General features: G+C 44.6%; 1 protein-coding gene across 1 annotated transcript; it reads right to left on the minus strand.

The window, feature by feature from the left end:
- Window positions 1-7364: 7364 nt before the first annotated feature.
- Window positions 7365-11537, minus strand: LYSMD3 (LysM domain containing 3). The gene is given in 3 exon segments (XM_045022207.1): window positions 7365-7830; window positions 7833-8382; window positions 11012-11537. Coding segments are annotated over 3 exon segments (912 nt in total). The 5' UTR covers window positions 11270-11537; the 3' UTR covers window positions 7365-7726.
- Window positions 11538-22014: the final 10477 nt, after the last annotated feature.

Below are 22014 nucleotides of genomic sequence, written 5' to 3' on the forward strand. Positions count from 1 at the left end.
CTGCATTTATGCAAATAGGCTGCCTCTATATGGCCAGGGCCTGTCCAGTTATTTCTCTACCCATCCTTGCATGTGGGCTCCTGCACCAACTCAGGAAGAGAGAAGCTGAGCAGATGCCATAATAAAGTCACCATCTTTGGAACACTCCAGAGGTTCTGCAGCTGATCCTAATAAACTAGAGAAATACAACCTGGATAGAGCTACTATAATGCGGGTGCATATCTAGGTGGAAAACTGTTCCTAGAGAATAATTATCAATGGTTCACAATCAAGCTGGATGGGCATATTGAGTGGAATCCCATAGGGATCACTTCTGGGTTTGGTTCTGTTCAATATCTTCATCAGTGATTTAGATAATGGCACAGAGCAGGGGTCCTAACGTGGTGCCCGCGGGCACCATGGCGCCTGTGAGGGCATTAAATGCACCCGTGTCCTGGCCGGCGGTGGAGCATCCACCGAAATGCCGCCGAATTTCTGCGGCATTTCAGCAGCGACGCCTCTAGATGACGTCGCTTGTAGGCGGCAAGCGGGGTCATCGAGAGGCATCACCGCCAAAATGCCGCTTAAATTTGGCGGCATTTCAGCGGATGCTCCACCGCCACAATGGTCCTTCGTCTGGTGCCTGCCAGACAAAAAGGTTGGGGACCACTGGCATAGAGAGTACACTTAAAGTTTGTGGATGATACCAAGCTGGGAGGGGTTGCAAGTGCTTTGGAGGATAGGATTAAAATTAAAATGATCTTGAGAAATGGTCTGAAGTAAAGAGGATGAAATTCAATAAAGACATGCAAAATACTCTTCTTACAAAGGAACAATCAGTTATACACATACAAAATAGGAAATGACTGCCTGGGAAGGAGTACTCCACAAAGGGATCTTGGGGTCAGAGTGGATCACAACCTGAATATGAGTGAACAGTGTAACACAGTTAGTGTGACCAGATAGCAAGTCTGAAAAATTGGGACAGGGGGTGGGGAGTAATAGGAGCCCATATAAAAAAAGCCCCAAATATCGGCACTGTACCTATAAAATTGGGACATCTGGTCACCCTAAACACAGTTGTAAAAAAAAGCAAACATCATTCTGGAATGTATTAGCAGGAGTGTTGTAAGCAAGACACGAGAAGTAATTCTTCTGCTGATTAGGCCTCAACTAGAGTAGCGGGTCTAGTTCGGGGTGCCACATTTCAGGAAAGATGTGAACAAACTGGAGAAAGTCCAGAGAAGAGAAAAATGACCTATGAGGGAAGATTGAAAAAAATTGGGTTTGTGTAGTCCGGAGAAGAGAAGACTGAGAGGGGAGTTAACCTCTGAGGATAGGACAAGAAACAATTGGCTTAAATTGCAGCAAAGGTGGTTTAGGTTGGACATTAGGAAAAATTTCCTGTCAGGGTGAGTAAGCACTGGAATAAATTGCCAAGGGAGGTTCTGGAATCTGTATCATTGGAGTTTTTTTGTTTGTCTAACCTGCTCTTAAAAAAACAAACAAACACTGTTAGGGATGGTCTAGAGCAGTAGTTCTGAATCTTTACTGGAGCCTGCACCCCTTTTGGTTCTCAAAATATGTTCTCATACCCCTTATCAAAAATCATTGAAGTAGGTCAGTTCTTTAAACCTAGATGTATCATAACTATATATAAACATATGCCACATCATTGGCGCATGCATCAAGAAATACCCCCGTACACTATTTTATAGTGAAATAATTTCACTACAATTAGCTTAAAAACTAGAAAAAAATTTTGTTTGTATATTACAGTAATTGTTAAAAATGTATGTTAATAAATACATAGGTTTGATTAAACTAAGTAGTTGTACTTATGTGCCTGTGCTTAATTTGTGTTTTCTAAAAAAAGCTGGCATATCTCACACCCCCAGAAAGGGCATCTCATACCCCTAGAGCGTGCATGCACCCTAGGTTAAAAACCACTAGTCTAGATAATACTTAGTCCTGCTGTGAGTGCAGGGGACTGGACTAGATGACCTCTCAAGATCCCTTCCAGCCCTATTATTCTGTTAAGGTAGATTTATGAAACCATTATGCCAGGAACTACTACTTCCTTAGGTGAAATGTGAAAAAAGTAAGGTAGGATTTTATCAAATGCAGTCAAAGATCACAGAATAAGGAAATAGTGAGATACAATGTAATCAGAAGAGAGTATACAAATATAATGGGCGAGACAAACCCCAAGAAACCACCTTATTTCATTGTCCAACACAAGGCAGTAAGATTTAACATGTTCAAAAATGACTTTCCACCAAAAAATATATGGTTAGTCAAGAGAAAGAGCAGAGAATGGCTTCAAGAGGCAGCAGCTGAGCTTCTTCAGCTCTCTTCTGATGTTTGGGACATCAATTCATACTTGTCCAGATAACCCTTTTTGCAGGTAGGTTCCCCCATTTCCATGGACAGTTAAGAACAGAAGGGACCATTATGATTTAGTCTGATCTTCTGCATAGACCATGGAATCTAATCCACTAATTACCAGATCAAGCTCATAACTTTTGTTTGAGCTGTCACGTATCTTCTAAAAAGATAGTCTTGATTTATAGACTTTAGCTGAACCCAGCTCAGGGTAAGTTGTCTTGTTCTTGGTGTTTTCGGTACCAGGTTTGCCAGAGGGTATTTGAGGCTCTGAGTGTACAGGAATGGGGTCATCAGTAAAGGTCACTATGTACTCTACAACACCATTGTCTCCTGCACATCACCATGAAGATAGAAGTTATTTCCTAACAATTCCAGACTCTGCCAGCAACCAGGAATCACACTAGTGTCAACCAACAAGAAGACACACAGGAAATAGTACTTTAAACTGCATTTATAAAAGTGTGTTTTCAGAATGTGGAGAAAGAAGAGGTGTAATGTTACAGGCAAATATCTCCCATACACACACTGCTCAGGTCCCAGTGACTTGGAGAAAACAATATAATTGTGCTGATCAAGGATGTTTTGTTAGCCAATTTAAGTATAAGGATACCCTTCCTTCCATTTTTTTCTGTAGTCAAGCCTTGAACCCAAAGCTGCCTTTCAGTGACCAGTCTCAAGGCACCAATAACTTAGTGGTAGCTTTTTGCTATCTGTGCATTGTACCACATGTACTCAGATGATCCTGGAGCCATTTATGGCATTCCCTTTAGACAGGCCTCCTTCCATCCCATCCCTGCACAACTGGGGGGGGGGGAGGAGAGATGTTGCAAACTCCCCCCCCCCAATGTGGAGAAATATGGCTATAGCAGCTACCATGGCTGGTGGTGAATACAGACAACGATGCAGCAAACCACTTCAAGCATGCCCATACCTTAGCACAGCCCTTTAAGAATAAAGTTTGGTAAAATTATATTGATTGTTTACTCTGTTGAACAGGGTCTGATACAAGAATTGAACTTAGCAGCATACCTGTGAATGTCTACCTCTTAAAGGGAAAGATGAAGATGAGAGCATTAAACTATACTATTCAGGGTCTGCATGAAACCTAGAACTACTTTTCAGATAGCATTCCAAAATTGGCACAGTCCCTTTAACTATTTAGAACATGATTAATATTCCCCAATGTTAGCAGAGTGAACAAACATTGTTTACTTGGGTTTAAGAAAACTTCTGACTCTGGATAACAATTGTACAAAGTTAAATAGGATTTCAGCTGCAAATTCCTAGGACAGTGGCAGGTGAAAGTAGCATAGTATACCACTGGAAAGGTAGTTTTGCCAGCCTGTGAAAGTGTTGGCATCTGAAAATTAGCTTCATTAATAACTGGGGTTACTTTTCTTGGGCTTGTTTTTTAAAACTGCCTCACTCACCTCATGGTTTTTAGGTAGGTCAAAGGCAGTCATTTATCTGAAATTGAGAGTCTACTCATACAATAGAGGGTGAATAACCATACTGTAATGTCATACCAATAGATGTGAATATTGGACTGAGATCTACACAACATATAAACACAGATATTAACCAACCTAAGGAGTTTACTTTGAGGTTTTATATAGGCTAACCAATATCAGCTTGAGAGACAAGTGTGCAAGTTCCTCAGGAAAGCAGATGCAGGGACAAGAACATGCTGTCAAGTTCACATTTCGCTGCACACAAAAATATTTTATTAGAATGCTCAGAGCTCTCCCAAAACTATGAAGCAAGTAAAAGGAACAAAAGGTTTAATAAGAGGCTTACATCTTCAGCACTGCATTATTTCACATCTAATTACATTTTGATCCTGTATAAAATACTTTGTTATACAAAGACCATTTGTGGTAGTGTACTCCAAAAATATATCAGATTTAAATAAAACATTTACATATGTGCCAACAGTGCAATATGCACTTAGATTAAAAATTGACTTCCTGAGCAAATCATGTTTTGTATTTAATCTAAAGCATGATTCTTCACTTGAATGCACCATGTAATAAATTTCTTTACAATTCCAACTTCGCTGTTAAAACAGTTTTGACAGGAATCTGGCTTTACCACTTCACTTCTATCACAAAGAGCAATCAGCTAGTTTACTGCTACAGGTAAATAACTGATACTGCAGTATCTGTCATCGTAGTTTCGAAAAGATAGTACAATTGCAACAGAACAAGGCTGCCCACAGAGAAGCAAACAAATTCATGCAAGCAACTCCCTTTAGTACTAAACAGGAGTCCTATATTCAAGGGAAACCTATGTCAGACTCTGATCAAATTAACTTTCTGCTCTTAAAAATGTTATATAAGCTAACTGAATGTTGTTCAAAACAGTTTTTTCTTAAGTATTTTTTCAAAAAATACTTTAAAAGATAAAGTTTATACCTTTGCTGCAGTACACATTTTTTTAAGAACTCATTGACAATAAGTCACAAGTCTTCTCAGACCTTAAAATAAAAAACACAAATTTGACTTGTGTGAGATGTAGCTAAACAAAGGCTCTTAGTATATAATGCCACAGAGCAACATAAGTAGCAATGTCTCTTTTCTTATATTTTAACAGTATAGAACCCATTCATATCTTGAATTAGAATATGACCAAATCTGATTATAATCTATTACCAAAATATTAGCAATTTAACATTTTCTTTTGTCTGCTCATGTGTGTATGCAGTCACACTTACATTGCATACTAGTTATTTTCAGTATCTTTTGAAAATCCCAAACAAGCTAATTTCATGTTTTCAGCTTGTTAATAATTCTCTTGAGTTTTTTATTGCGTTAAAAGGACCAATCTCTGATATCATAAAGCATTAACATTTTGTAATTCCAAAAGTAATCATTGCCATAGGGGCAAGAGGTTAGTTAAGGCAAGCAAAAGGAGCAAGCCTAAGTTTGCTCAGAGCACAGAATTGTATTCTATGCTTAAAGAGTTCCAGATCCTACATAGATATGATTTCTATTAAGGCACCTTCAAAGTAATGTTGAAATCCTAGATTAAAGCAATCTCAACTGTTTTTAAACTTCAACTGTTTAATGTTTTGACCTATTATGTTTGTAACAAAAGATTTTAGAACTATTCCTAAAACAAATGTTAAATAATTCCTACTTGTATAGCTAGTTTGGTCTTCTCTGGAAGAAATTTTGCATGATCAAATTCTTCTGAGCGCAGCCACTTTATCAAACAATTCAGAATAGCTCCAAAATAAAAATTCACAGGATCAAAGTGTACTTCCACCTGCCATCAAACTTTAGACCACTTCAGCCTTAAAATGCAATTTTTGTATTGTCAAGTTTTACAATTTTTAACTAAAAATACAGCCAGTTAACCATGTTTGCCTCATTTAACAATAAACTGCATTTGCCCTCCTTAAAATCTGTAAGACATCAGAATTTCTAAATAAAGTGTTTGTAAGTACTCCATCTTTTAAAAGGTATGTCCGTTTCTCAGAGTCACTTGTTTATGCTGTACACTTGGACAAGATGCTTTTTAAATACAAAATATAACATCGAAGAGAAGTATTTTTCACTCAAGTCTCTTTTGCTGCCAAAGCCTATCCATTTACTCACATGGTGAAATAATCATGAGTGGAGGATAACAGTGATAACTTTGCTTCAGGGGCAAATAATGAGATTTAGTGTAAGTTATAGGCACTATCTTAATTCATATTTTAATAAATCCCTATAAAGGAATACATAACTAGCTTCCCTTTCCTCTTTAAACAAAAATTAGGAAGTTCAAAACTAATTTTCCTCTTCTCTAGCTGTATATTTCTTAGGAAAAAATTAGGTGACTGCTTAAATGCAGGGACTAGCCTTCTTCAGGGGAAGAAATTTAAGAACACAAGAGACTGACAAGGATCATGGGGGCAGTAAGGCACTGCCAGCAGCTGCACCGTCACCGCAAGCCAAATTTCTCTTTTAGGTTCCACAGGGTTTCCCTCTGAAGTGTTGTGGGAGTGAGTCGAAAAAGAGTGGTGCTTCTGAAGCCCTCGTACATATTACCATATGCATCCACTCAGACACCTGAAAACACCAGCTGTTTCAACCAAGGAAAACCAGTTTTCTGCACTGTAAGATGTAATTAGGAGAGTGACATTTTCTTAATAATACAAAAAAGGTAAGGAGCCCTGGAAGGAAATGCTACATCCCTTGGATTGTTTTCCCATACAAGTAGTTGAACAGAAAAAGGCATGTTATTTAGCCAAATTTCTAGTTATTCAAATATAAGCAGCTAATTATTACACAGGACAAGAACTTCTGTCTCAACAACTGGATTGTGTTTAGGCATCAGAGCACAGCTCACTTATACACAAAGTGACCTCAAACAAGCTTCTGAAGTACATTTAAAAAGAGGGCTTATGAGCCTATTGACTGGATTGCAGCAGAAAATGAGACCCAGTCTGAACACTGGGCCTTACTTGTAGTAAAGTAAGTTTGCTTATACTCAAAGGAGGAATTTAATAAACTGTTTGGTTGTGCACTGATTGTGAAAACCTCACAAACTTCTATTAAATGTCTTTGCAATCTCACCACTTGATGTCTATTACATAAGACAGTAGTTATAGTGCAAAAAGTCCAACATAAGCAGTGCTCTATCAGTCTACTAAGCTTAATTTGGTACATCTTTCTAGTCAACAGTAGTTCTCAGCCCAACATTCATTTTCCTTTCAGAAAGTTTCACACTGATCTAAGGAAAAAAGTGGTTTGAACTTTATATATGGAAAAGGTTTTACACACAGAATTTACACCAGCCATACACTAAATATGTATTCAGTGGTATACATTATGAAGTGGGAAGTAGTTCTCTTCAGTTGACAGCCAAACTGGGATATACCATTAAATATATTATAAATAAAGCATGAAACAATATTTATTTTTAAAATTAAACATGCTGAAGCAGATGCTTTCAGATAGCAAATTATAGTCAATTGTACTCATTTATCTCATGTTTGTCAGAACTGCATCTTAACAGCAATCGTTAATTAAAAAAAAACAAAACAAAAACAGGTTATATTTAAATAGAAAAAAGTGCAAAGCCTTTCAAAAATACCTGTTTACATACACATTTATACCATGACAATCTCACATTAAACCTGGTAATGTCATCTGTCAACATGCTTGACAGTTTAAGTGACCCACAGAAGGATTATCTCCTATGTAAATATGGCAGGTTCCCACAACTATTTAAATAAAGGAAGCAAAGCATCCTTGTACTTTAATACTGCCCAAAAAGAAGGAATGTATACATCAGTAATATCTATTCTTTGCATTCCATTCCAGATGCATTTTGCATTCTATACTGTTTCTCTCTTCATGTGAAAGTTATGTTATATATGTCTATGAACAACAGTCTCCTGGGACTTTCCATTGTAATGCTGAAGCTCCTCCTCACTCTCAACATCCATGATGTTTGCTGGATTTATTCCATTTGTTTTTGTTGTGATGGTGCTGTGACTAGTGAGTGGGCAGATTCCATTGTAGAATGGTGACTAACGTCCACTTTCACTAAAACCTCATAATATAAGAGATAAAAAACTGGAGTTATTATGCCAATCACCAACATTATCACCACTGCTGTCCACCATCCTATGCCCCAGTCTGCTCCGTAATAGGGATCTTTCCGCTTTTTGGTTTTAGCATCAGGTTCAAAGCATATCTGCTGTGCGGATAAGGCAGAAACAACTTCATTAAGATTCTCTCTTTTCGTATCATTGCACTTTACTATTTGTTCTATATCGCGATCCACTTCTTTCAAGAAGTTGCCAACAGTCTCATTACAGGAAAATGAATCAGAAGCTGGGGATGTTTCTTGGAATTCTGGGGAAAACTGAGTAGATGATAAAGGTCTTGAAACTTGCTTGCCTTTTGGAGAGCAATGCGTTTCAGTCAATACACTGAACTTCTTCACTGGAATTTTGATAGATCTCAGCGCAAAAAAATCCTGGTCAGTGATAAGATTATTAACCCTCTTGATGTCTGCAACCTGGAAATAAAAAATTAAAGCAATGTAGTTTAAACAACATGAAAGGTTTATTAAACCTGAAGAAGAACTCTAGCCTCGCTGAGTGACAGTGTACACCCCTAAAAAGGGAAATCCCACATTATAAATGGAACCCAATCGAAAATATTTTGATGCAAGACATGGAATCAAAGAGTTCCAAATACAAGCTAAATTTTTGAAACAGACAAGAACTGAAGTACAGACTGGAAGGCAGGAACTGTATTCTAATGCAAATAATCACTGACTCCCTCTGAACTTGGGGGGAAAAATGTCACTCAACCTGTGTCTCAATAACTATTTATAAAAATGGAAATAATACTCCTCCCTCCCTTTCAAAGAAATGATAACCATTAGTTTATGAAGTGTTTTGCAAACAGACATACTATTACTGTCAGATGTGGTTTGGTTATTCTAGACCAGGGGTAGGCAACCTATGGCACGCGTGCCAAAGGCAGTACGTGAGCTGATTTTCAGTGGCACTCACACTGCTCAGGTCCTGGCCACCAGTCCGGGGGGCTCTGCATTTTAATTTAATTTTAAATGATGCTTCTTAAACATTTTAAAAACCTTATTTACTTTACATACAACAATAGTTTAGTTATATATTATAGACTTATAAAAGAGACCTTCTAAAAATGTTAAAATGTATTACTGGCACACGAAACGTTAAATTAGAATGAATAAATGAAGACTCAGCACACCACTTCTGACAGGTTGCCGACCCGTGTTCGGGAACATCTAGGTAGATAGAAGTTCTCCTACTTTACAAAATTACCCTCATTCATCTAGTATAGTTCTTCCATCTCTGCCTCTGTATTCCCAAGTGCAACAATAGGCATAACTCAGGGCATTAAGTCTTCCTATTCCCCCTCCCCCCTTTGAGAAAGGGCAGGGTTTCCTACAGATTTAAGAGCTCCACTTATTAACTCTCACAAAAAATATTCCAGTACAGGTTACATTACAAACAGCTACAAAAAATAAGCTTGTGAAGGGTAGAGACAAGAGGGAGAGGAGAGAAAATGATTAAAGAAGGGGTAGTTTAAAAACAAAAAAAAAAGAAAGATTTCAGTTAAAAAGTTAAGTATCTGAACATTTGATTTAAAGCTTTTCATCTTACAGGCTTGGTCTCTGTAGACAGGCTCTCTTCCCTCCCCACCAATTGCCCCCCACACCCACCCAGAATAAGAGCAAAACATCTGAGAACAAGTAAATAAGGTTTCTGCTTCACTCACCAAGTTTTTTTTAAAACTGTTTTACAGTCAAAATGGCTAGAGAATTGAAAGTTTACATTTTGCATGAAAAAGCCATATAAGAACACCTCTGAGCATTCCTTAGAAAATTGTTTTTTATTGACCAAATTACGAGCTTTTGAAAGCTGCATGAGCAAATGTAGCTCAGATTTTGTACAAGTTTCTCTCTACTCTGGTCAAGAAGGCTATACTACCACACATGTACAGCTAGTTTAACTACAAAGTGAGAAGTGTACTGAAGGTTCACTTTAGCTGAGGCAAGAGCTCTGCAGAAACCCTTGGCTTGGCTCAATACTAGTAGACTATGCAAGAGTGCCAAGAAGCTAAACACTACTCATCCAAGTAAAAATCCTAAAAGTGGAGATGTTGCAAAGTTAGCAGCACCCTACAGCTCATGTAAGAAGAGCGTTCTCTTGGCCCTCCTAAGGTGCACAGGGAGGGAGGTAAGCTCCTAGTGATGTTATTTACATGTGCCAATACCCATTTATGGCTGGTCTTCAGAATTTCAGAGTCCTGGAGAGCAAAGTTACTTATTTTCTCTTCTCTATTTTTCTTAGAAAAAAATTAAAAGTACCATATGAAAACATTTAATGAGCACTGCTGTTCGGCATCCAAATCAAGAAATGTCTCCATACAGGTTACTCTATTATAAGTCTGCCCACTTGTGGCTATGCACTGTGATAGACTTCAGATGCAGCCTCACCTTCTCTCTCAAACACACCACACTTTTTTCCAAAATACATAACATCCAGGAAATGCTTTCAAGAATATAATCTGTAAAATGTGGTATGAAGATTTGGAATGAAAACGTGACAATACACGTATTACAACATTAAATCCTTTTGTTGTGTTATGTGCTGCTGAAGAGCTGTCACATATCACCCCAGAGGGAGCTATAGTTCAAAGATGTGAAATGTCAGCATATTTTACACATAGTAAAGTTTTTAAACATTCTAGGTTCCATTTGGATGAAAGGTGCTACTATACATACATTCAAGATTATAGCTAAACCAATAGTTGAAAACACTAAAACCTTTTTCTACACCGTAAGGCATATACTAATATTTTGTAGCATTTCTTTAATGCTCCCAGTACCTTTTCCAGGTCCGAAGAGGAGCTCTGTATGGCTTAAAAGCGTCTCTCTCTCACCAACAGAAGCTGTCCAATAAAGATATTACCTCGCTCACCTTGTCAGCCTTAACTTGGACATTTCTTGATTTCCGGGGGCTTAACTATCACGCAGCTTAGCATTCGTGTTGTGTGGTTTCTGTCGGGAACACTCGGCGTGTCCCGCTGGGCCTGAGCGGCTCGTGGGCAAAAGTACAACCCGCGCTGGGACCCGCTCTGTACACGGGACTCACCGAGCAGCAATACTGCAGCGCTATCGCGTTCAGAGTCTCGCCTGCCTGGATGTCCTTCGTTAGCAGCACAATTCCATCCAGCCGGTCCCGCGAGGTGCTGCGCCGGACCTTCTCCCTCCCTCTGGGGCGCAGCTCCGACACCTCCCCGTCCTCCTCCTGCGCCTCGCCGTCCGCCTGGAGACCGTTTCCGAACGGGTGCGCGCGGCTGCTGCCCGCGGCGGGCAGGGCTCCGGCTGGGGGCTGGCTCCGCCCGGCCATTCGCCCGGGACGCCTCTCAGGAGAGCAGAGAAACACCTGCCGCCCGGGGCAGAGCCTTCAGCCGCGCCCAGCGCCCCTCGCCCACCTGTGGCGCGACACGGGGGGCGGGGCGGAGGCTCTGCCCCCCCCGCCGGTGCCAGGGGTCGGGGGGCGCAGGGCAGCCGTGCCGGTCCCTCTCCGCGGGCGGCAGCACTTACCTGCCGCTCCCCCAGGAACTCTTCATGGCAATGGCGCCGGGCGGCGGCCGCTCATCGGCGCCTTCCGCGCGGGGCGGCTTGTCGCGACCGCCACGTCTGCAAAGCAGCCCCGCCCCCGGCGCTCTTAAAGGGGCCTGCGCGTCGGGCCCAGCCGCGCATGCGCATTGAGTGAGGACCGTACACCTAGCGCAGCGCCACAGGACTGGAACAGGCGGGGGCCGGGGGGCCTGCGTTCCCCTCGCCCAGCGCTGGGACAGGGCGCCTGGCAGCGGGGCCCACTGCGAGCGCCTAGAGCTCACGAGACTGGCCCCAGGATCCTGGGGGTTTGCAGGAACTACCAGTCGGGGTGGGGTGATTTTGGCCCCAAAGCAGGCGCGCTGTCTGGACCCGAGAGCAAAGTGCAAAGTTATGCCCATGTTAAAAAAAATGCTGCTGGATGGTGCGGAGTCTCCAGCCTCAACCCGGCCCTGAACGATTCGAGTGAGTTAACCTGGGGTCCCAGGTCTGCCCAGTGCCCCAGCCCAGCCGGGAACTGTGCAATGCCCCAGTAACGCGTTTGCTCCTCTAGTCTGCAGCTCTAGTACAGTGGTTCTCAAACTTTTGTACAGTGTACTGGTGTCCCTTTCACACAGAAAGCCTCTGAGTGCAACTCCACCTTATAAATTAAAAAAACCTCTTAATAGATTTAACACTGTTATAAATGCTGGAGGCAAAGCAGGGTTTGAGGTGAAGGCTGCCAGCTTGCAACCCCCCATTTTAGAACCTTGTGACCCTCCTGAGATGTCTTTTCCCCCCCCCAGTTCGAGAAGCCCTGCTCTAGTGCTTCTCATCCCTTTCTGGGTCTGAATTGGGGAAGGAGGCAGATTGTGGGGCTCTTCTCCCCTTTCCCAGACCTGGGATTGCAGGGGTGAAGATGGAGGGCATCAAGATGACCAACTAGTTTATTATGGTGAGAAAAATGGAATAAAGCCTCCCTGAGCTATTGGATATTTTCAGCTCCCTCTGCCTCTCTTGTGAAAATGGTGTTGGCTGCTCCCTTTGCTCTCTCCCCTACCCAAAAACTCCTCTGCAGAGAGAGAAAGCTCTGCCCAGCTCCTGCATTAGCTCTGATTGGCTGCTTTTGCACAGGAGGTAGAAAAGTGGGGAAGGGTAGACAGACCATGTTCCCAAATGACACCAAGGTAGGAGATTCTGGTCTATATCACTAAAGTGCCTTCAGCGGGGGCCAAAATTGTGTTATTCAAATCACAAGAGTTGGCAAGATTGGGGTTGGGCCAGACATTGGAGGTACATGTTAAACCAATCTAATGTTGCCAGCCACAAGTGTTCAAAAATGCTGATGAAAGAATCATGAGATTTTTAAAAATAACACATTTTGGATAACAATAAAATAACTTTTGATTTGTCTTCTCATTTTGAGCCTTTAAGGTTCACATTTTCAAGCTTTTCTCTGCAGGAAAATAAGGAGGGCTAGGAATTTCCAAAGAAAAGTGAAATTCTCAAGTAGTCACATGACTTCAGACACAGGTCTTTAAGAAAAATGTTGTTTGAGTCTCATGATACAATTGAAAGAGTTGGCAACATGTAGTCAGTGTTGAGTGCCACATAGGAGGTCAGGCCCAGCCCAGCAAGTGGCTTCATCATCGTTAGTCTGATGATGCACAAAACAAAAATAATGTATTGCTATTCTTTCCTTGAACATGTCCACAAATTGGAGTTGCTTCCTTTTTGGAATTTGCCTTGCAGAATAAACTTCAATGCATAATACCAATGTGACACAACATCATGACTATTTTATAGGGTTTTTAGAGAGGGCTGAGGGTCCTAGTTAAAGGTGGGAAAAGAGGTTTTGTAGGTGACTGATTAGCAGAGTTCCTGTTAAAATGGTCATTTTCATTATTTTATTAGAATTCTAATGATATATTAGGTCATCTAGAGCCTTGTATAGGTGTCTTAATTATTTAAATATAAATAAAATACATTGCAATGTAGTACATTGTTGTGATGGGTTGAATCACGGAAACCTCTTTGGGGCTGCCAACTGATGTGCCAAGACTACTTCTGCCCCTGCTTTCCCTACCAGCTCAGGACCCCAGCATCCTGTCTTGCTGAGCCAGACATGCCCATCTGCTCCAACACAGACCCAGGATCTGAATTACTTACCCCAAAGCTGCAGAATTAACTGAAAGAAGCTTACAGAAGTGTTCTTGTTTTTAACACTCAGATGCTCAACTCCCAATGGGGTCTAAACCCAAATAAATCAGTTTTACTCTGTATAAAGCTTATACGGTGTAAACTCAAATTGTTTGCCCTCTATAACACTGATAGAGAGATACTACCCCCCAGGTATTAACTGGTACTCTGAGTTAATAAGTAAAAAGTGATTTTATTAAATACAGAAAGTAGGATTTAAGTGGTTTCAAGTAGTAACAGACAGAACAAAGTGAATTACCCAGTAAAAAATAAAAATAAAACACGTAAGTCTATGTCTAAGAAAACTGAATACAAATAACACCTCACCGGTTCCAGTAAGCTTCCTTTTACAGACTAGTCTCCTGCTAGTCTGGGTCCAGCAATCACACACACCCCCTGTAGTGACTGTCCTTTGTTCCAGTTTCTTTCAGGTATCCTTGGGGGTAGGGAGGCTCTCTCTTTAGCCAGCTGAGGACCAAAATGGAGGGGTCTCCCACAGGCTTAAATAGACTTTCTCTTGTGGGTGGAGACCCCCTCCTCTCTCCATAGGCGGCAGGTTTGTATAATTTTTGGTGGTGCCAAAAGTGGTGGTGCCCGCCCTCCAGCTCCCGCCCTGTAAGCCGATATAAAATGAAGCTACAACGCGTCGGCACCACAAGATTACAAGGGTCAATTAAAAGTGGAAAGTCAGAAGCAGCACTTGCCTGCTTCAATATACGGTATTATATTTTGTTGCACCTGTTGTGACAAAGTGGGAAAGTTCTTAATGTTTTCTCTAGAAGCAGCAAAGAATCCTGTGGCACCTTATAGACTAACAGACGTTTTGCAGCATGAGCTTTCGTGGGTGAATACCCACTTCTTCGGATGCAAGAAGAATGTTTTCTCTGAATCCTGTGTGGGTGCCTCAGTTTCCCCTGCAAGGTGCCAGCTGAAGGTGTTGGGGACAAAGAGATCAGGTGGCCTCCTTGTCCAGAAGAGACACAATGGCTAGAGGAGGGAGTGTCAGTTTGGAGCTGGCTGGGGAAATGGGGAGAGGCCCAGAACTTGGGTCTAGGCTCCCTACCCTCCAAGATGGACCTGACTGAGGGGTCCTGTTTTCTGTACCTACAAGCTCTGTTTTAGACTGTGATCTTATGGTCTAATAAACCTTCTGTTTTACCGGCTGGCTGAGAGTCACGGTTGACTGCAGAGTTGGGATGCAGGGACCTCTGGTTGCCCCAGGACCTGCCTGAGCACACTCGCTGCGGAAAGTGCACAGTGTGGAAGGGCATGCTGAATGCTCTGAGTTCAGACCCAGGAAGGTGTAAGCTTCTTGCCCTGCAGATAGTATGCTCAGAGAGAGGAGGCTCTCCCTGACTCCTGACTGGCTTTGTATGGAGTAGTTCCAAAGCATCCCAGCATCCCCTTCCACACCATGCGCTTCCTGGAAGTCCGCACAGGCACTGACACTCTCTCCTCTGGCCTTTGTCTCTTTTCCAGGCATTAGGAGGCCACCTGATCTCTTTGTTCTCCAACACCTTCAGTTGGCACCTTGCAGGAGAGCAGCCCAGGCCATCAGTTGCCCGGAGACAGGGTTTCGGCCATTCTCTGTGCAGACAGCATCACACTGGCACTCTAGGGCTCTACAACAATCACACCCCCTTATCCCACCATCTAGATCCTTGAGAAATGCATAGGGGAAACGGAGGCACTCACACAGTATTCAGAGAAAACATTAAGCACATTCCCACTTCGTAACACCTGTATACAACCAGTTATATACTTTGAAGGGTGTAAAATAATCAAGTATTGTGCTAAACACAATGATACTCCAAACTGACCACCGAATTTAAGTTGCATGTTTTTCCCCTCAGGTGAGGGCTCTGGGGTGGGGCTGGGGATGAGGTGTTCACAGTGCAGGAGTGTGCTCGGTGCTGGGGGTGCAGGCTTTGGGGTGGGGCAGGGCTGAGGATGAGGACCTTGAGGTGCAGACAGGCTGCCCCAGGGCTAGGGCCAAAGAGGACTCCCCACCACCACCACTGGCAGCAGCAAGCTCCAGGGGAGGGACCCCTCCTCTCCTCCCCTGCCCCCCATAGCACACTCACTCTGCACCACAGTCACTGCACATGGTCCTAGGGCCCCTCTCAGGTCCAGAAAGCTCACTCACCTCCCCTATGATGGGTACTGGGGGGGGTTGCCATCACAGGTGGCCTTCCGTGTTGCTGCCCCTCACCATAACTTCACTGTGGATGGGGGATGGGGCTGCCCCTTGCCCAGCATGGGGCAGAAGTGGGGTCTGCAGGCTGGTGGCTATGGGGAGGGGGAGCAGGGTGTCACAAAATTCACCCAAGCCCCAGCTGCTCAGGTCTAGGAAGCCTCCCTCTCCCATCCCTCCTGTGGTGGGTGGGTTAGTGGGTGCTGGGGGAGAGGGCATTGCCTTCACATATGGCTTCCTTCCTCCCCTGTGCAGCCTGCTGCGCCTCACTGGGGGTAGGGGATGGGGCTTCCCCATCCCCAGCGTGGGGCAGGAGTGGGGGGGGGCTGCAGGGTGATGGCTGTGGGGGGACAGGGAGGGCAAGTTGTCACAAAATACACCCAAGCCCCAGCTGCTCAGGTAGGTCTATGAACCCCCTCCTCCATCTGCCCTGTGGTGGGTGGGTGCTGGAGGGGAGGGGCACTGCCTTCACATATGGCTTCCTGCCTCCCTGACCCCTGCTGCAGCCTGCTGCCCCTCACCATAGCTTCACTGGGGGACGGTGGTAGGGGATGGGGCTGCCCCTTCCCCAGCTTTGGGCAGGAGTAGGAGTGGGGGCGGGGGCAGGAGGGGAATCATAGGGTCAAACACTCACGGAAGCCCCAGCAGCTGCTAAGGTGAGTGATGTCTGTCTCCTGGCCGGAAGTCCCCTTCGCGTCTCCTCCAGGTAGGGGGAGGGGAGGGCTGCCAAGCACGGCCCTCTCCCCTCCACTCCCCTCCCTTCCCCTCCTGAGGTGCTACAGCAGCAGCAGCTAGTACTGCTCTTATGCTGTAGCCCTTAGGCAGCAGCAGCAGCTGGAGCAAGGGAGAGACACGCTTGCTCTTTACGTTCAGGCAGGGAAGCTCCGGCTGTGGCGGCGGGGGGCCGCTCCAAGCAGGGGAGAAACCTAGCTCCAAATATTGGTGGAGCAGAGCCCGACTGTGAATATTCCTGGTGCTTTAGCACCAGGAGCCCATATAAGTTGGCGCCCATGCCTCTCTCCTATGCAAAGTCCAGCTCCAAGATGGAGTTCTGGAGTCACCTGGGGAAGTCACATGTCCATGCATGACTCTCAGTTTTTACAGGCAGAAGCCATTGCCCACATGGTATCTTGAATGTCTCCAGGAAGACTTCTTATGTGGATTGGAGCATTCAAAGATGCATTGTTCCTTAAGTGCTTCTTGATTGGGCACTTAACTTTGCAAATTCCTTTCTCCAGGAACTGACCAAATGCTCTACTAAGGTTATTTAGAATTCAAGCCAGTACACAGTCAATATTCATAACTTTGAATACAAAAATGATGCATGCATACAAAGAGGATTAATAGATTCAGTAGATCATAACCTTTACATAGATATGTTACATGCATATGTAGCACAGAACATATTCCTGTTATGTCATATATATTCATAAGCATATTTCCATAAAGCCTTATGGGGGGCACCATCAGAATTGTAAAATAAGGTCGTAATACAGTGCGATGTTTAAATCACAACAATGTAATGATGTTTTGACAATAGATTTTTCCAGGAAGCATTGCTTAAAGGATGTGAAATTGCCTCAGGAAAGTGAGGATGGCTCAGACAAAATTCTGGATTCTCTATAGTAATCCTAAGCCATTTAGAAACTCTTAAGATAAATTATGTCAATAAGAAAAATCAGAAGTAGCAAGCATCAACAGAGATTTTCTATCCAGAGCAGTAAAGGTACAATACCAAGGAAGAGAGAGATTGTGGAAAAGAACATAAATATAATGGGCCATATTCTCAGGTGCACTGTGGAAGTGTATGATAGGAGAAATATGAGTAGGGTCCAAGGAAGGGCGCAGGCAGTGCAGGAGTGATTCTGCACCATTTTAAAGCAAGCATAGTGGCACACTGCAGAGGTCATATGCTAGCAGTGTTAATGGAAAATTGTGCATGTTCAGGACAAAATTGGGAGTTGTGAAAGTAGAATGAATTATGTTACAAAAATAGATAGGATTAAAGAAATGCTGTCTGTACCTTTAAGGAAAGTCGCTGGAATGCTGGAGTCCAGGTGTCAGGAAAACAGACATTAACATAGAACAATTGCACCGTTTAAGGGCAATTGGTGAAGCATTAGCCTTAGATCGATAGGAGTTAGTAAGGAAGTAGGATATGCATGCTATGCCCCAGGTGAATTTTGCTGTTTTCTCCTTTGTCCCTTTGTTTGATTCCCGCTCTTTTATCTGTATAAATAAGACTGTTTGGGTCTTGCATGGCCACTCACATTATCTGCATGATATTGGCGGAGCGCTGCGCTAATAAAAACAGAGTGGTCTGACAAATTGTGAGTCTTGATTCTAACTTTGACAATTTGGAGGTTCCACCGAGATGGCAACCGTCTTCACTGGGGCTGTGTGATCCCTGACCGTTTTGTGGGACGACCGTGGCAGCCGGCACCTGGGCATTTGGCCCAAGCGGTCCTCCTTCTGAACGGAAGGGTGCACAACCACAGTGAAGTCTACGCCATCGAACCTGTTGGTTCCCACTCTGTTCTGGTAGGGATCCCAGGATCTGGCATCAGGAATCTGGTCAGGTAATTATATCTGTGTTTTGTCCGGACTGAGGACTGTCCTGTCTCTGTGTCTATCCGTCCTCTCTGTGGAGTGTTTGAGTCTGGGTGCCGTCTCCGTCCGGGGATTGGCCGACCAAGGGGTTCCTGTCCCCGCGGTCTGAGTGAGTGAAATCTGCACAATCGCAGCCGCACCGCACCTTGGGTAAAGCCCCTGGTGTGAAAGCAAGGGCGATTGAGGCAGTAGCCTGTGGACTCCTTTTGTGTGTGGCACCGGGCATCGCTCTGACGAACCCGAATTTCCTTCTTGTGTGATTGGTGTGTAAAGTCCTCCTGTATGGGTAACCAGACGTCTAAGTCGGGGCAGTTCCCTAAAGGAACCCCGGCTCATTTTATGCATTTTAGGAAGGGTCCGGACTCCTGTAAATTTCTGGAAAAATGGTCTAGGCTAACTCAGGGAGATCCCAAAACTCAGTGGCCACTGTTAGGATCTTGGGACAAGGACCGAGTAGACGTCTTAAAAGACAAACTCGGCCAATCTAAAACTAAATTGGCAAAAGGAGAGGTTGACTGTTTCATGCAATGGTGGGAAGAGGCAAATCGTAGATGGACAGAATCGAAACTCGCCTCTCTCAAAGATTCAAATGATAAGTTAAAAGCTTTATTGGAAACCTCCTCTCCCACCACTAGACCGAGCGCTCCCCTTTATCCTGTTCTCCGAGCAGACCCCCCTTCATACTCCTGTCTCCGGGTGGGAAAAGACGAAGAAAACCCCTTGCTAGATTCCGGGGACGATGATGAGGAAGACGCACTAATTGGCCTGGCAGCCTTGCGTCGGATCAATAGACAGCCACCCACGGCCCCAGCTCAGGAACAACCGTCACCAGATTTCTCAGCTCCTGAACAATTCCCAGAGATCTCCAGTTCAGACCTGTCTGGATCATCTAGTACGGCTGAGGCCCATTCCTCTGAACCCACTCTGCCCCGTAAAAGCTCGCGCTTGGGCCTTAAAAATGTCCAGGCTCCCCTCCGAATCCTGCATACTGGGGGCCGAGAAGGGGGTCCCACTTGGAGCTATAAACCCTGGACTCGCACAGAGCTCCTTTCAATTGTAAAAGGCTTTCCAAAGCCCCGGGAAAATCCTACCAAATTTGCAGAGGAATTTTTGTTAGTATGTGACACCTATGAACCCTCTGAGGCAGACCTCCTGCAGCTGTGCAAGCTACTTGTAGCAGCCCCAAGTGAGCATGAAAAATGGCTCACAGCAGCAAATTGGCTCACTGCTGACCGCCACTCTACTTTACCAGACACTGGTCCTGATACTGATTACCGGAAAAAGTGTAAAGAGCGAGCTAAAAATCTATTTGAAGCCATCCCTCAGGTATGGACTCCTAAAACCAACTGGATGGTCATAAATGGCTGTAAGCAACGACAGGGAGAAAACCCGGGCGACTATCGCACTCGGCTAACTGACATTTTTCTGCAACATTCTGGTATACAACAGCCAGACAGAAATGGACAGGGCGCCCTGGCTAGTGCGTTTGTTAATGGCCTCCTACCTGCTATTGGCAATATGCTAAAACGAATAAGTGTTGGGTGGGAGACTGAAACCATGGACAAATTGCAAACAGTGGCAGAGCATTGCCAACGTACTTTAAAGGGAAAGGAGGAACAATCAGCTCAACAGTTAATGGCCCTGCAAATACAGCATTATTCAGGGCAGGGCAAACAGTTCCGGGGAAAGGGAAAATACCAGGGACGGGGACGTGGTCGAGGGAGGGGCAAAGGAACTGGTTTTTCGGGTTATGGGGATGTTTGTAATTACTGTAAACAGCCTGGACATTGGAAGAACGAATGTCCCAGCCGGCCTGGTAATTCTGTAAATAACCAGCTAGACCCCCTGCCAGCACAGCCAGTCAGTCCCCAGCCTTACTTTGTCTCACAGCAATGATGGGATGCCGGGGAACCTCAGGAAATTTTAACTCCTTTACTACCACTCACTCCTACGGGTGAGTGTGTGTTAACTATCAATGATCTTTCTCTCCCTTTCCTTGTTGATACGGGAGCTTCACTCTCTGCAGTTCGTACTACTGATCTGCCTGCGGTTCCCCGCTCCGGAAAAACTGTGTCCGCTGTGGGCATTACGGGAGTCCCAACCTCTTATCCCCTTTCAAAACCTCTACCAGTCCAGGTTGGTCCCCTTTCTGCGGATCATGCCTTCCTTCTCTCTGATTCCACTCCGGTAAACCTTTTGGGTCGGGATCTGTTATGTAAGCTTGGCTGCACCATATACTGTTCCCCGGATGGGGTCTATTTACAAATTCCCCAGTCCTCTCTGAGTGATTCTGTAGCCTCCCTGCTGTCTGAAACTTCCCTTTCCACTCCAGTCCCTTGTTGCCCACTGGTCCCATCCCTTGAACACCTGATTTCGCAGGTCCCATCCTCTCTGTGGCCAACCCATCCCTCTGAGGTGGGCCGCTTAAACACTGACCCCGTCTGCATTACTGTGGACTCCTCCAAACCCCTGCCTCGCCTTTCTCAATACCCTTTAAACCCTGAGGCAGAGGCTGGCATTGCTCCAGTCATAACTGCCCTGCGGGAGCAAGGCATTATTGTTCCCTGCTCCAGTCCCTGTAACACCCCTATCCTCCCAATTCGAAAAGCTGATGGCAAATCATGGCGATTTGTTCAGGACCTCCGAGCCATTAATCGTATTGTCATACCCGCCTTTCCTGTTGTCCCAAACCCAGCAACGATTCTGGCTTCTATCCCACCAGCTGCAACTCATTTTACTGTTGTTGATTTGTGCTCTGCTTTCTTTTCTGTTCCGGTTCACCCTGACTCCCAGTACCTCTTTGCCTTTTCTTACAAGGGACAGCAATATACATGGACCACGCTTCCCCAGGGGTATACGGAAAGCCCATCTTACTTTTCCCAGGCATTAGCCCAAGACCTAGCTGACCTTGTTTTCCCATCCGGGTCCACTCTAGTCCAATATGTGGATGATCTACTCCTCTGTTCCCCCTCGTTATCTGCCTCAAAAACTGATTCTTTAGTGCTCCTTACTGCCTTAGCAAACAAAGGTCACAAGGCTTCTCGCTCTAAACTACAGCTCTGTCAAGCCTCTGTCACATACCTTGGTTTTCTCCTCTCCCAGGGTTCCCGTATGCTCTCTCCCACCCGTGTCCAGGCTATCCTTAGCTTTCCCCGACCCTGCTCCCCACGCCAGGTCCGAAAATTTTTGGGCATGGCTGGATTTTGCAGGCAATGGATTCCCCAATATGCCTCCCTTGCAAAACCTCTCCAGGAACTCACTCGACTCTCTGTGCCTAATCCCATGCCATGGCCCCCTGAAGCAGACTCTGCCTTTGTTTCCCTCAAACAAGGTTTAGCTTCTGCCCCCGCTTTGGGGCTGCCAGACTATTCTAAGCCTTTTACCCTTTTCTGCCATGAACAATCTGGATGTGCACTTGGAGTTCTTACTCAGGTGCACGGAGAAAAGAACCGCCCAGTAGCTTATTTCTCTGCCACTTTGGACCCTGTGGCCCAAGGCCTACCTCCCTGCCTGCGTGCTGTGGCTGCCGCAGCGCGCCTAGTCGAAATGTC

Source organism: Mauremys mutica, chromosome 6 (assembly GCF_020497125.1).
Source record: "Mauremys mutica isolate MM-2020 ecotype Southern chromosome 6, ASM2049712v1, whole genome shotgun sequence".
NCBI classification, from domain to species: domain Eukaryota; kingdom Metazoa; phylum Chordata; order Testudines; family Geoemydidae; genus Mauremys; species Mauremys mutica.